Genomic DNA, 13179 nt, shown 5'->3' with positions numbered 1-13179 from the left:
CGAATTGCTTTCTAAACAGAACTCTTTCTGTTCCTTTTCAGTATCATTTTCTTCCTTAAACTCTTTGCATGACACCACAGGACTACTTATCTCAGCCTTCTCATGTAGTATACATAGCTCTCTCAGAAGCTTTTCGTTTTCTTCACTGAAATGGTTTACCTCACTTTTCATATTAATTAGCTCCAAATTGGACTTCTCTATACAACTAAGAAGCTCTTCTTTTTCGCTCTTCATTTCTTCCAATGCCACTTTATAACGGTGGGCTTCTTCTTGGCCCTCCTTTATAGCTTCCTTTAATAATTCCTTTTCCAGATCAAGTTTCTCTCTGAAATCCTTAAGTGAAGAATGCAATGCTTCTATTTCCTCATTCTTTTCTGCAACCTCCTTCTTAGCTTTCATTCTCAATCTCTGCATTTTCTCCTGACTCATCTTGTAATCCTCTTCATTTTTTTTAATAAGTGTTTCTTTCTCATTATTGACATGTTCAAGCATTGCCTTAATGTCTACAACTTCAGCCGCGTATGCTTTCAGCTTTTTCTTTAGCTGCTTTAAGTCCTCCAACAAACTGTCCCTATATTGCTCCTGGTACTGTTCCTGCTGTCTCACAGAGTTTAAGTCAACTTTAAGAGTTTCTTCTCTTTCCCCAACGAATTCAACTAATATTTTTCTCAACTCTTCCTTTAACATGTCTGTTTCTTCCTGAATCTTTGCATAATTACTTCTTAGTTCTTCTAATTCAGTCTCTTTCCTTGTTACTGAAGTTACTACGTTTTCTGACTCTTTCAAGGATGCAATCTGAACCTTGCTTCTTGATTTTTCTGATTCCAAACTCTTCACATCAGTTTCTTCACATTTTCCCAAAAGCTCCCCCTGTAAGGTTTCTTTTTCCCTTTTTAATTGATTCATAATATTAATTTCACTGTTGGAGTCCAAACATTTCTTATGGTCCCCAGCACTTAAATTGGTCTCTTCAGAATTGTAATTTTTCAATAATTCTTCCCTCTGAACTTCAGACTTCACCTTTTCAAGAGCTATAAAGAGCTGAGAACGTTCCTCTTCATATGCACTTACTTTTTCATCAAGCACAGATTGTAGGTGAGCAAGCATGCAGTCCTTTTCTTCTAAAGATTTTAGGTTCTGTTCACATATATTTTGTTTTTCAGCAATAACATCAGTTAGTCCTGCAATACTGGTCTCAAGTTGCTCTAAATGAGAGGCCTTTGCAGACAACATTTCATTTAAATCACTTATTTTGGCATCTTTTTCTAAAAGTTCTTGCTGCAAAGTTCCAAGATTAGACTCAAAATCATTATTTTGTACTTCAACTAGTTTCAGCTTGTCTGTTAACTCAGTAACTTTCTTCAACAACTCCTCTGATTTTTTTTGCTCTTTTTCTATTTCTTCCTGTCCACTCTTTTCTAGTTTTCCAACTTTTTGCATTAGATCCCTTCTTACTATCAGTGCTGCTTGAAGTTTCTTTTTCAGATTCTCTTTTTCCTTGCCAAGTTTCTCAAGATTAAACCGCATCTCCCCTTTTTCTTTCATTAAATCTTTAACAACAGCTTCTCTATCGCTTAACATAACTTGACTACATTCCAGTTCTCTCTTACAATCCCCAAGTTCCTGCAGTACTCTATTTAGTTCTTCTACAGAACTATTATGAACAGCTTCCAGATCCTGCAGCTTGCGATTTAATGTACTCCTCTCTTCTGAAAAATTCAGCATTTCATTTGACAATGATTCCATGACCTGGGCAACAGAGCAGTCCTTTTCTTTCAGCTGCTGGCTTAGACCAGAAATTAAATCCTTTTGCTGATTTACCTGTGAAGTTAAGTTTTCTATGAGTTGATCTTTTTTTCCCATTTCTTCAAGAAAACTTGCTACTTTTTTACCTTCAACATTCAATTTTTCTTGACTGGTTCTTGCTATTTCTTCTGATTTATTTATTTTGTCCTGAAGAAATTCAACCTGCTTGTTCATTTCTGCAAATGATTCCTCTCTTTCTTTCAAAAGAGACTGTTGCTTACATAATGTTTCCTTGACAGTGACCATTTCTTGTGATAGGCATTCAATTTCAGATTCATAGGTACCCTTCATCTTTTCAATATCACTCTGCAGCAACTCCTTCTCTTTCTCAAGTAATCGCATGCTTTTTAATTCATCTTTTATGATATCTATTTCCTTCTGTTTTTCTAAAAGAATCAGTTGCAATTGTTCTCCTTCTGCTTCTTTGCTCAAAATAGTAGTTATCAGAGTGGAGAATTTTTCCAACTGAATTTTACTATCAGTTAGCTGCAGTTGGGAATCTGAAGTCTGTGCATTCTCTTCTTTATACAAAAGCTTACTATTAAGTAATGGAGATAGGGTTTGAGTTAATTCCTCTTTGGAAAGATCCAGCTCTTGCTGTAAAGACTGGATTTTGTTATCCTTTGATTTCATTTCACTTTCTAAACTGCTCAAATGCTCAGTAAGATTTTTATTTTGTAAAGTTGCCCTATCGAGTTCTGTCACCCATTTGTTTTCTGACTCAAGTAGATTTTGTTCTAGAGTTTTAAATTTAAGTTCTAACTTAGAAAGTTCTTCACCCTTCGCACTAACCTGCATCTGTAACTTCTCTTTTTCAGTCTTCATCTGCAGTTTGACAGCATCTATCTGCATTCTTGAATAATTCTCACTGGTTTCTAGTTTTTCATTAATTTCTTGGAGCTCTTCCAATTTCTTTTGCAAATGATTTTGAGATGCAGTAAGCTGTGTGTTTTCAGCCATCAGTTTATCAGCATCTTCTTGTAACATATTTTTTTCTTTCTGTAAAGATTCTACCTGGCTTTGCAGATTACCTATTAAAAGCGCATTGTCGTGGCTGTCTTGAGATGATTTGGAATTTACATTCGTCAGCTCTAACTTTAAACATGCTATGTTATCTGCCTGTTCACTGCATGTCACACGCAGGGATTCCACAGCCAATTCTTTTTGCTGTAAATCTTGTTCCCATGTACTTATTTGGTCTAGTGCTTTTTGGTATTCATTTTTTACAGTCTCAAGCTCAACTGTCAAAGAATCGATTTTTTTCTGATTAATATTAAAGTCTTCATTCTTTTCCTGAAATTCCTTAGTAATATTTTTCATGGCTGCATCACTTTTCTCTAATTCTTCTCTGAGAACCGCAATCTCACTAGAAAGAATATTAATGTTGCTATCTGCCAACTGTATACTTGTATCTTTCTCCTTCACAGAATTAAGCAGTCCAGCAATAACTTCTTCTTTTTTATTAAGAGCTGCATCTAACTCAGTTTTTAGTTCATACTGTGATTCAATTTTTTCCTGAAGGGAAACCAAAGCATTCTCTTTCTCATGGACTAGTTCTTTAGATTTTTGTAGTTCTTGTGTTAGGTCATGTACCTGACTTGTGAGTTGGGAAATTAAATTTATATTCTCTTCATCTTTCTTTGCTTTCTCCTTCAGAGTTTTGAGGAGACTTTTATTTTCTACAAGAGACGATTCCTTTTCTGACAATGAACGATCCATCTCAATTATTACATTCTTCTGATGTTGTAACTCTTTTTGTAAATTCAATTTCACATCCTCCAGCTCCACCACCTGTTTCTTTAATACCTCACATTCATTCTCTTTTTCTTGAATTTGCAGCTTTAAACTCTCACTAAACAATGACATACTATTGACAGTTGAATCTTTTTCTGAAACAAGTGCTTTTAATTGTTCTGCTTCTGAAGTTAAAAGTTCTAACTGCTTCTGCTGCAAAACAGATGATTCCTGTACATCAGAAAGATGTGCTTTTAAACTGACATACTCATCTGACTTTTGTTTTAAAGATTCATCCTTCTGTGTAATTGAATCATTTAACTGTGCTGTTTTTTCTGTCACATTTCTAAGCTGATATTGAAGGTCAGAAATAACCTCCATATTCTCAGACAGTTGAACCCTAAGTACATCAGACTCTTCAGATTTATCTTTTAATAACTTTAATTCTTGGGCTTGTCTCTTACATTCATTTTCTTTTTCCTGCATTGCTTGCCTAAGCTGACTGATTTCAAAACCTAGGGTTTGTATTTGGTTTTGCAGATCTGAAACAATTTGCAAATATTGCCCTTCTCCTGCCATTTTACTATCTTTCATTTGCTGTATCAAAACATCTTTTTCAGAAATTAGAGTTTCTTTTTCTTCTAAGACAGTTCTTAAGTCTTCTTTCTCAATCACTAGGCCATCAATTTGGTCCTTCAGAGCCAAAATATTATGACTTTGTTGGGACAAGTGTGAAGTTAAAGCAGCTGCTTCATCTGACTTTTTCATTGCCATAGCATTTACTGTTTCAATGTCTACTTTCAATTTTTCATTTTCTAGAGCTGCTGTGTGTGCTTGTTGCCTTGCTGAAGTAACTTCAGACTGCTGCTGCACCAACTGTGACTGAAGAACTTCAAATTCACGTGACTTCTCGCTCAGTAAGTTTGAAAGGTCTTCCTTTTCATTCTTAAGCACAACCACTTCTTTGCTTAATAGTTGTAACTGATTATTTAACACTCTGCTTTCTTCAATTTTGTCTGAAACTTGCTTATGAAGTTTCTCGAGTTCTGAACCCTGACTTTTTACAGTCAGGTTTCTTTCCTCTACCCACTGAGATAACTTTGTTTTTTCTTCCTTAAGATTTTTAATCTCATCCTGCAACTCCACAACATAATTTTTACTGTCTTCCATTTCCTTATGTAATGAATCATTTTGAAGGATTTTTTCTTCTAGACACCTGCTCTTAGCTTCAATATCCAAAGTTAAGCTTTGAACTTGTTCCTGCAGTAGTAAATTCTTTTCCTTACTATGGCTGAGCTCTTGGATTAGGGTACCGCATTCAGATAACTTACTATTTATCATTTCTTCTTTCTTTATCTCATTGTCTTTGGCATCCTTCAGTTGAATGAGAAGTGATTGCATTTGTTCATGCAACTGTTGTGCCTGTTCCTTGCTTTCAAACAATTGATCAGCTAACACATTACATTCCTTTGTTTTCTTCTGCAGCTGTTCTGCAACTGAATTTTCTTTTTGCTCTGCAAGTACTGAAAGTTGTTCAATCTCTTTTGCCAGAGTGTTTTTATCACAATTTAGTACTGAAACAGTTTTTTGGTACTCGGCAGTGCTAACAGATAATTTGTTCTCTATTTCTGCCACAGCCTGGATTTTCTTTAACAATTCACACTCTTTTACATCCAGGAGTTTGGACAAATTCTCATTTTCACTGATCAACTGTTGCTTCTCTTTTTCCATTACATCTATACTTTTTTTCAGTTGTTCATTTGTTTTTATTTGCTCTGCCAGTTCTTCTTCTTTCCCCTCAAGATCTGCCTGCAATTGCTTATTAGCTGAAGCTTTCTCTTGTGTCTCTATTTCCATCTTGTTAATTTGTTTATGTATTTCACTTAATTGGTTATTAAGCTCTTTGCAACATGTCTCTTTGGCTTTCAGATCTCCAGTTAATTTAAGTTTAGTCTCTTCATTTTGTTGCTCCAAAAACCCGAGCTTCTTATCTAATGAAATAATGATCTCTTGTTTCTCTTGTAATTCTTTTTTAATTGTTTCCTGATGTTCAGTATGTTCTGTAAGCTTCTGACACAACTGAGCTAACTCTTCATCTTTTTTAGCATCTTCCAAAACTAGTTTGTTGTATAAATCTTTAATTGATTTTAACTCGTTTTCAAGTGTCTGTTCTTTACTCTCTTTCTCTTTAAGCAAACTGTTCCATTTTTCTTTTAGTGTGTTGCTTTCCTCAATCTGAGATTTCAAATATTCAGTTTCTTTTCTTTGTTTATTCTCAGTTTCTTGTAGCTTTTCAGATGATTTGCTAATTTGTTCTTTCAGTAAAGTAATTTGTGACTCACACTCCATAAGATTGTTATGGTATGTAACATTGCTGGCCTTGATCTCGGAACGAAGATCCTTAATTGTAATGCTGTTCTCACTGATTTGTCTTATTAATTCCTCATTTTCTTTGGTTTTAGCTTCATTCTCAACTCTAACTCTTTCTAGCTCTAGTCTCATTGTATTACTCTGCTCAGAAAGGACAGATATCTTCACACTTGCATCTCTGACATCAGCTGTTTGTACTTCTTTCAGTAAATGAGCTTCCCTTTCAGCCTTTGATAAAGCTTCTTCCATCCCTCTTATTTCTTCCTCTTTGCATTGCACTTGCTGCTTCAGGATAACAACCTGTTCAGAATATTCTGTCATATTCAAAGATAAGGCAGATATTTCCCTCTCTTTTTCTGCCAGTGATTCTTTAAGATTATCAATTTCTCTTTCGCGTTTCTGGAGATCTTGAATTAGTTGAGATCTTTCCTCTAAATGGCTTGTATTCAGTTTGTCAAGCTCTTCATTTGTCTGCTCCAGATCTAGCTGCATCGATTCCACCATGCCGTCTTGTTTCAAAGTCTAAATATTAAGAAAAGAGTGTTACAATAATACTTCAAACATATGTTTGAAGGCAAATGGAAGACACACTCCATATGCAGACCTACTGCTTAAACTAATCCATCTCTCACGCTTGACCCTTAATCTAATTACCTGCCCAACCGTACAGTCACAAGATCATGATGTTGTATTTTAGACTGTTTAAGCATACAGGAAGGTCTGTGTATGAAATTTGAAGCAACTAATGCTTTTTTTTTTTTTTGCTGACATCTAAATGGACAACATCGAATAAACAGCAAAGTTCTTTTCATCATTTTAATGAGTTACCTTTTCCTTCAGTGTAGCAACTTTTTCTGTTAGGTCACTGATGATTGTTTTCTGCTCAGTGTTCTCCACTTCATACACGTTGCATTTCTTTAAGACTTCATTCAGCTTAGTATTAAAAATAGAAATCAACATCAAGAAGCATATAGAATTGTACTAATAACATGACACTAGAGTTACACTACTAAGCCTAAGTGGACTGTATACATTGAAACTAACACAGACAACATATGACCCCAATAAAACAGCAACACTTTCATGTAAAGCTCTGGGCTGGGTCTAAGAAGCCCTTACACCCAGCTTTACACAAAGTAATTACATGATGTGAACAAAACTGAAACAAGACAACCAAAGTCTTTGGGTAGGAAAACAGCAATATTGTTTCTGGGATGCAAATTAAAAGTTATGACGAATGCTCACCAGTTCTACTAAAGTAAATAGTATTTAATAACTTTAACTTACCTTTTGTTCAGTATGCACAAACTTTTCACCAAGCTCTTTGTTCAGCAGATCCTTTTCTTGAAGCAGTTTTGTCAAAGCTTCAATTTGTTCTAGTTTTTCTGTCATGTTTAGCAGCTTTTGTTCTTTTTCTCCAAGTGAAGTTTCAAGGAAGCTATTTCTGTCACTTAATCTAAGAAAATACATACATAGACCTTTGATAATCAAATTCCATTTTGAAAAGAAAGTTTTCTTTAAGCTTTCTAAAGGTTTATTAACCCCCCAAAACTAGGTTCCTAAAATAATAATCATTTCTACACTTTCCATGTAAACTACCAAGTCCAAAAACATCATGACTGTAAAGAGAAGCAAGAATTAAGTAACTCAATTTCACATGTTTTAACAGAATATAATTCTTGCCCGTTAGAAGCTTAATCTTACAGCAAAGAATACTAATCCTGTATGGAGCTATAAAGAATTTTTATTTTACCCTTTTAGCTGCTCATTCAAGCCAGAGATCAGCATTTGATGCTTTTCAGCATCTCGAATTTGTTGGTTGCGTAATTGGGTGAGTTGAGTTTGCAAACGTTCATTTTCATTCTGCAACAAAACAATAAACAAGAGGATTATTGTGCACAAATGTCCAGAATAGTGTAAGAGAAATAGATTCCTGAAAATCTAACTCAATAGGAGATTTACATCCTACACAGTAAGAGAAACTGTTAGCATATATGAGAGACTGAGATGGTATATCACTGCAAAATACAACACTAATGACACAAGTTCAAGTAGATGCAACCCACCTTCCAGAAATACCTCCTTCGGTGATGCATGAACTCAAGGATCATTGTTTCATATGCAAAGCAGAACACACATACACACACACACTGTGTTAAGGCAGCTTACTTATCTTAACAGGGGAAGCTACTGCTCTGAAAAAAATACTTCTCTCATTGGTTTGAGAACAATACTAAATTTCCAATTTTTTGGTGTATTTTTTCAGGCTGAAGGAATGCAAAAAATCTGTAAGATACAGATTAGTATACGAGGAATTGTGAAGAAAAAGAAAGCAAGCTTCATTCACACAGTTGATCTCCTATTCTAGACAGATACACTGCACCAATTCAAGAACAAATCCACAAAAATATCTAAAAGCAACCAAAAAAGAAAAGTAGAACACATATCCAGAACCAACAGCAAATAGGACAAACATGGCAAACTTGTCACCTCTAATGAAAATAAGCTAGCATTCTCGAGGAGGCAGAACACACCTGTACCGCCCTCAATAGCTGCCCTTCTTCCTCTACACCAAACGTTACCTGTATTGAAAGTTTTTGTTACAAGATTCCCGTGTATGAATTAATATAAGGTTGTCTTGCATCTTAAAATATTAAACTCTTTTACATATATAGATGCAACTTAAAGAAGTATAAGGAATGCTCCAAGCCAGAGTTTTAGTAAGAGACCATTTGTCTCATTTTGTGATAACTAGGGTTAGAAAGTATCAAGAATAGTAACTTACTAGGCCATATAAAAACAAACAAACAAACAAACAAAAAAACAAAAAAAAATGATAAAAGTATTTGTTACTGTTCCTTTGTGGGCCTTCATTCATTATTTTTACAATATAAATAGTTAAAAATATTTTATATTTATTATAAATACTATATATGTAAAATTATATATGTGAGATATAATCTGTGAATTATATGAAGCTTGAGGGATTTAAGAAGAGAGAGACTTATGACATCAGTAACAAAATGTAATTCTTGACCTTCTGACGCAGGCTCCCTACAGAGAACAATGAAAATAATAACGCCTTTTACTATGTTTCTACAACAAATAACAAAGCTTTCTTCCAAACAAGTTTCTTTTTGTGGTGACTTCTACTTTTGCTGAATAGAAGTAACAGGCTTAAACTTCAGAGTTTAATATAGCATGCAGAGGCACTCTGTCAACATAAATATAAACTAAAAAATAGGCTTTGGATATTTTTCCTAGCTGCAAACGGACATTTTTGTCTTATTGTAGACTACGATTATAATATAAACAGAACTAAATGATTCCCCTGAGAACAACATTTTTTACGCAAATACAAAAGCTTACCTGAAGAGCCTCCATTCTACCTTGAAGCTGCAATCTATCTTCCAAATCCTGACAACGCTCTTCTAGAAACAGAATTTGTTCCTGTAGTTGATTTCTTTCCAGTTCCAACTCTTCAACTACACTCCGTAAACCTACTTAAGTCAAAGAGGAAAAATTATTTCAAGAAAGGTCAACAAAAAATTCCTGAAGTCTAGAAATGTTGTTCACCTTCATATTCACAATTCTCACCACTGTGGGGCACAATCAGATCTCAACCATTTCCAGTGGAAATGCTTGAGGCCTTGCACATCTAAAAACTAAATAACAAAAGTACTCTTAATTATTCAATAAATAAAATCAAGTTGCATAGCTCAAGAACTCATAGAGAACCTGGCAGAAATATTCTCATCAGTATTGTGGCTCAATTAATACTGTGACTGATGTTACTTTAATCATCAGTTAATGTACTTGCAGGATCAGAGCTTAAGCAATCTTAATAAACAAGTAAATTCGTCTGTATCAAAATTTGCAAGTAAATCTATTCCATTTTATCAATAACATGTACTTGCAGCTTTTACCACAGATATAAGAACACCTACACTAAAGAACAGCCATTTGATTTTTAAAGCAAAAGCACGCAGCAGTGGAATACAATTCTGCTTTGCAAACATAACAGCTGTATAGATTGGAAACACATTCACAGGAACAAGACTCTTAACTTAAAAATACATCATCTTGCCACATAGAATATTTCATGGGCACCACAGCTCAACAAATTCCAACGTTTAATCATATTCATATTCTACTTCTGAACCAAAACTAGGCAGTTCATCCAGCACGCACATGCTTTAAAATGAAACAGAAGAAAATGCAAGCCAAAAAAATTCAACAAAGATTAGAATACACCACAAATGGGTTGTTAGTTGAATTTGAAAACAAAAATAGACACAAAATACAGATGCTGTGCATGCTTTAATAAACTGTCTAGTCTCTATCACACCTGCATTAGGTGAAGTGTACTCTGGCCACCAACCTCCCATATTTTCTCCTTCAGCTGAATCAGTGCTATCCAAGGTGACATTCAACGCTTCTTGAAAACACTGTTTTCTGTCAAAGCTGTACTCTTCCTATGCACAAAACATAAAGGTGAAGTTTAATTAAAAGAAGTAAAGTAGCAAGGGTAATACATGTATATGCACTGTTATAAGAAGTGAAGTTTCAGTTAAAAGTCCTAAAACCCTGCAAGTGATTCAGGTGCATAAATCAAAGTTTATGTGATCACCACGGACACCTGTCCAGCTTCTAATTACTATTTCCAGAGAAGCAGTCTCCCACAGGTTTTGTACGGTATCTGCCAGGCCTCTGAAGACACCCTCAGGCATCTGAAAGGCCAACATAATTATGCTTGGATACCTTAATTGGTCCCCTGATTTGTACAGTTAATAGGGTCCTCTGAAACTCATGGTAAATTATTGGAATTAACTAAACATAAAATTATACTTCCAATGGCATGTTATTGCAACAATGGCATCCTAATTCTTCTTAGAAAAGGTAAAGATTTTCTTCTTGCAAGCTACAGCACCAACTACCTAAAAGTATGCCTGAATGAACAGACAGACAAACCATTTAATAAAGCTCCACTGACAAAGAAATTTGTAAAGATCGTATCTAACACAAAGATGGCCTCAACATATTAAGCATATACCTAGGTTCAGGCACATGAATTACTCCAGAGAGATGCTCCTTATTTTTCAATGTAAAACTAAGTAGACTCAAGGAACAGAGAGGTGTGATGCCATTAGAATTGCTCCTCATCTTCTGGCTACATACAAAATCATTTAATTTACCACCAGATCTGTCTAGTCTTCAGTTACATAACTATTCTAAGTTCATAAGTCCTTAACATATACAAGAGTAAAGCATCATATAAGTGATAGTACTTTCCATGCTTTTAGTAATATACAGGTAAAAATAGACACGTAGATTTTAACCCACCTGAACCTTCCTGCTGGTCTGATTGCTTTTTCTTCTTGCCTGCTCCAGCCTGCCCATTCCTTGAGCTGTGGTCAGTTCCTCCTCCAGCTCCTGTTGCCCTGAGACTATGGCTGGATCAGAGCAGCCAGGAAAGAACCAGTCATCCTCAATCAGTTTTGTGCCACAGGAAAGCAATTACATTTATATCAGACACTACTACATGAAAAGAGACCAGGGACAAGCTGAAGTCTCTATGAATGACTGACAGGAATAAGATTAAAGAAGCAATCCATAGCATTCACCTTGTGATTTCCCTCCAACATTACTATGTAGAACACAAGAATAAAGTCTGCATATCTCACTAAGAAGAAGCAAACTGAAGCCTAACTTTACTTCTTCAGGAAGTCTTTATACAGGAGACTGGAAAGGGTGACGTTATGCTGACACCAAAAAAAAAAAAAAAAAAAAAAAAAAAAAGCCAACCAATTAAAATGCCAAATTAGATGGCATTTCAAATTACCAGGTTAAAGACACTTAATTTGTATGATAACGGCATCAGCTGAGACAGCTGTAGTTTGTGTAATGTGAACAATGACATTCATTTTTATGGAAATGACGCATGTCCATTTCAACTTCAATTTTAGTATGAGCTACAAAGCCAGATAATTTAAGGAAGTCACAAGCATGTGTTACACTGCAACTGGCATCAAACCATTTTATCATACATTAATATCAATCTTTTAAAGACAAATACAGAATCATTTGTAAATAAACACACTGAGTGAGCTCAGAATATGAAAGCTTAGGTATGCATCCTGTTCGTTGTTAGAAATGCTTTTTCATTTTAAGTACATTCCCATCTGTTTTGTGATATGACAAAACATATTTGTGGAGACAGATTAGGAAACAGGTGTTTCATGCAAAGCACACAAAGCAGAACAGCCAGTGAAAAGAAATGAAAGTAAAGGTGGCTCCATATTTTAACTGAAAATTAGAAAATCACAAATTTGGCTTTTGATTTAGCCATATCAATCCAGTTGTCCTCACAACATGCAAAATTCAAACAACTTTTATCTATGGATCAGCGAAGTAAAACCCAGAAACTATTAGTAGATTCAGCCCTACTGGGAATGCTCAGCTTTCATCTGAGTTGTACAAGGACAACTTATACCACAAATTTCATTAAAGCACACCCCTGTAACACCTATTAGATGGGAGCAAAGTTCTTCCTGAAATATTTCAAAATGACATACTTAACTGTCAGAAAAGATTAAAGCAAAAAAGTTGAAAACTTTAAGGACCCTTTTAAGTTGGACTGCTGAATTGGATTTCACTATTGGTTTTAATCACATTTTGGTTTCTTTCGCTGTCACTTTATCAGCACTCACTTTGCAAACTTTTGTTTAACTTCAAGGATGGATTCTATTTGTTTGTTTATTTTTAATCATTGTACATGTTTCTTCAAAACCATAAAAATAAATGCCAAATTCTGATCACCTTAAACCTTTGTTTACAAAAAATATCATTGTAGTCAGTGAAACAATTCAAAGAGCAAATATTATTCCAGATAAGAATGACCCCTTCTTTGAGAAAACAGATTTAAATTTCTTGAAGTTGAAATTGAGGTAGCTTGTTCCTAAGCATAATCAGAACGAATAATACACTGTTCTTTAGGAACCCAACTATTTTGGGTTTTGATAAGGAAGGAAAGAATGAAATTACCATTGTCACATGAAAAATGACAGTATAGAAATCAGAGCTTTAGAATGATTTAGAACCCTCAGGCAAGTGTTAAATCATTTTCAGTTAAATTCAGCATTGCTTTAATAACATCAGTGAATAAATATATTTTATAACTTTTTCAGTGGTTTAGGGAGCGTTTCATTTCATTTCACTTTATAACTAATGTAAAAACATTGTATATAATGTAAAAACATTATACCTAAT

General features: G+C 34.6%; 1 protein-coding gene across 4 annotated transcripts in view; it reads right to left on the bottom strand.

Annotated features, from left to right (window-relative positions):
• LOC311210085 (uncharacterized protein) overlaps positions 1 to 13179 on the bottom strand; it is a 45164-nt gene that overhangs the window by 14886 nt on the left and 17099 nt on the right. Inside the window, exons 15-21 of one of the 4 annotated variants that reach the window (XM_084287851.1) lie at positions 11254 to 11363; positions 10259 to 10385; positions 9280 to 9413; positions 7664 to 7773; positions 7198 to 7366; positions 6739 to 6843; positions 2599 to 6432 (exon numbers count right to left, since the gene is read on the bottom strand). In XM_084287851.1, coding sequence (XP_084143977.1) covers positions 2599 to 6432; positions 6739 to 6843; positions 7198 to 7366; positions 7664 to 7773; positions 9280 to 9413; positions 10259 to 10385; positions 11254 to 11363 — 4589 coding nt within the window. The remainder of the gene's footprint in view (positions 1 to 2598; positions 6433 to 6738; positions 6844 to 7197; positions 7367 to 7663; positions 7774 to 9279; positions 9414 to 10258; positions 10386 to 11253; positions 11364 to 13179) is intronic. The other 3 variants (XM_084287852.1, XM_084287853.1, XM_084287854.1) reach the window with 3 other exon arrangements.

This window comes from Netta rufina, assembly GCF_964035555.1.
Source record: "Netta rufina genome assembly, chromosome: 5".
Classification (NCBI taxonomy): Eukaryota; Metazoa; Chordata; class Aves; order Anseriformes; family Anatidae; genus Netta; species Netta rufina.
This window is presented reverse-complemented; position numbering and strand designations above follow the sequence as displayed.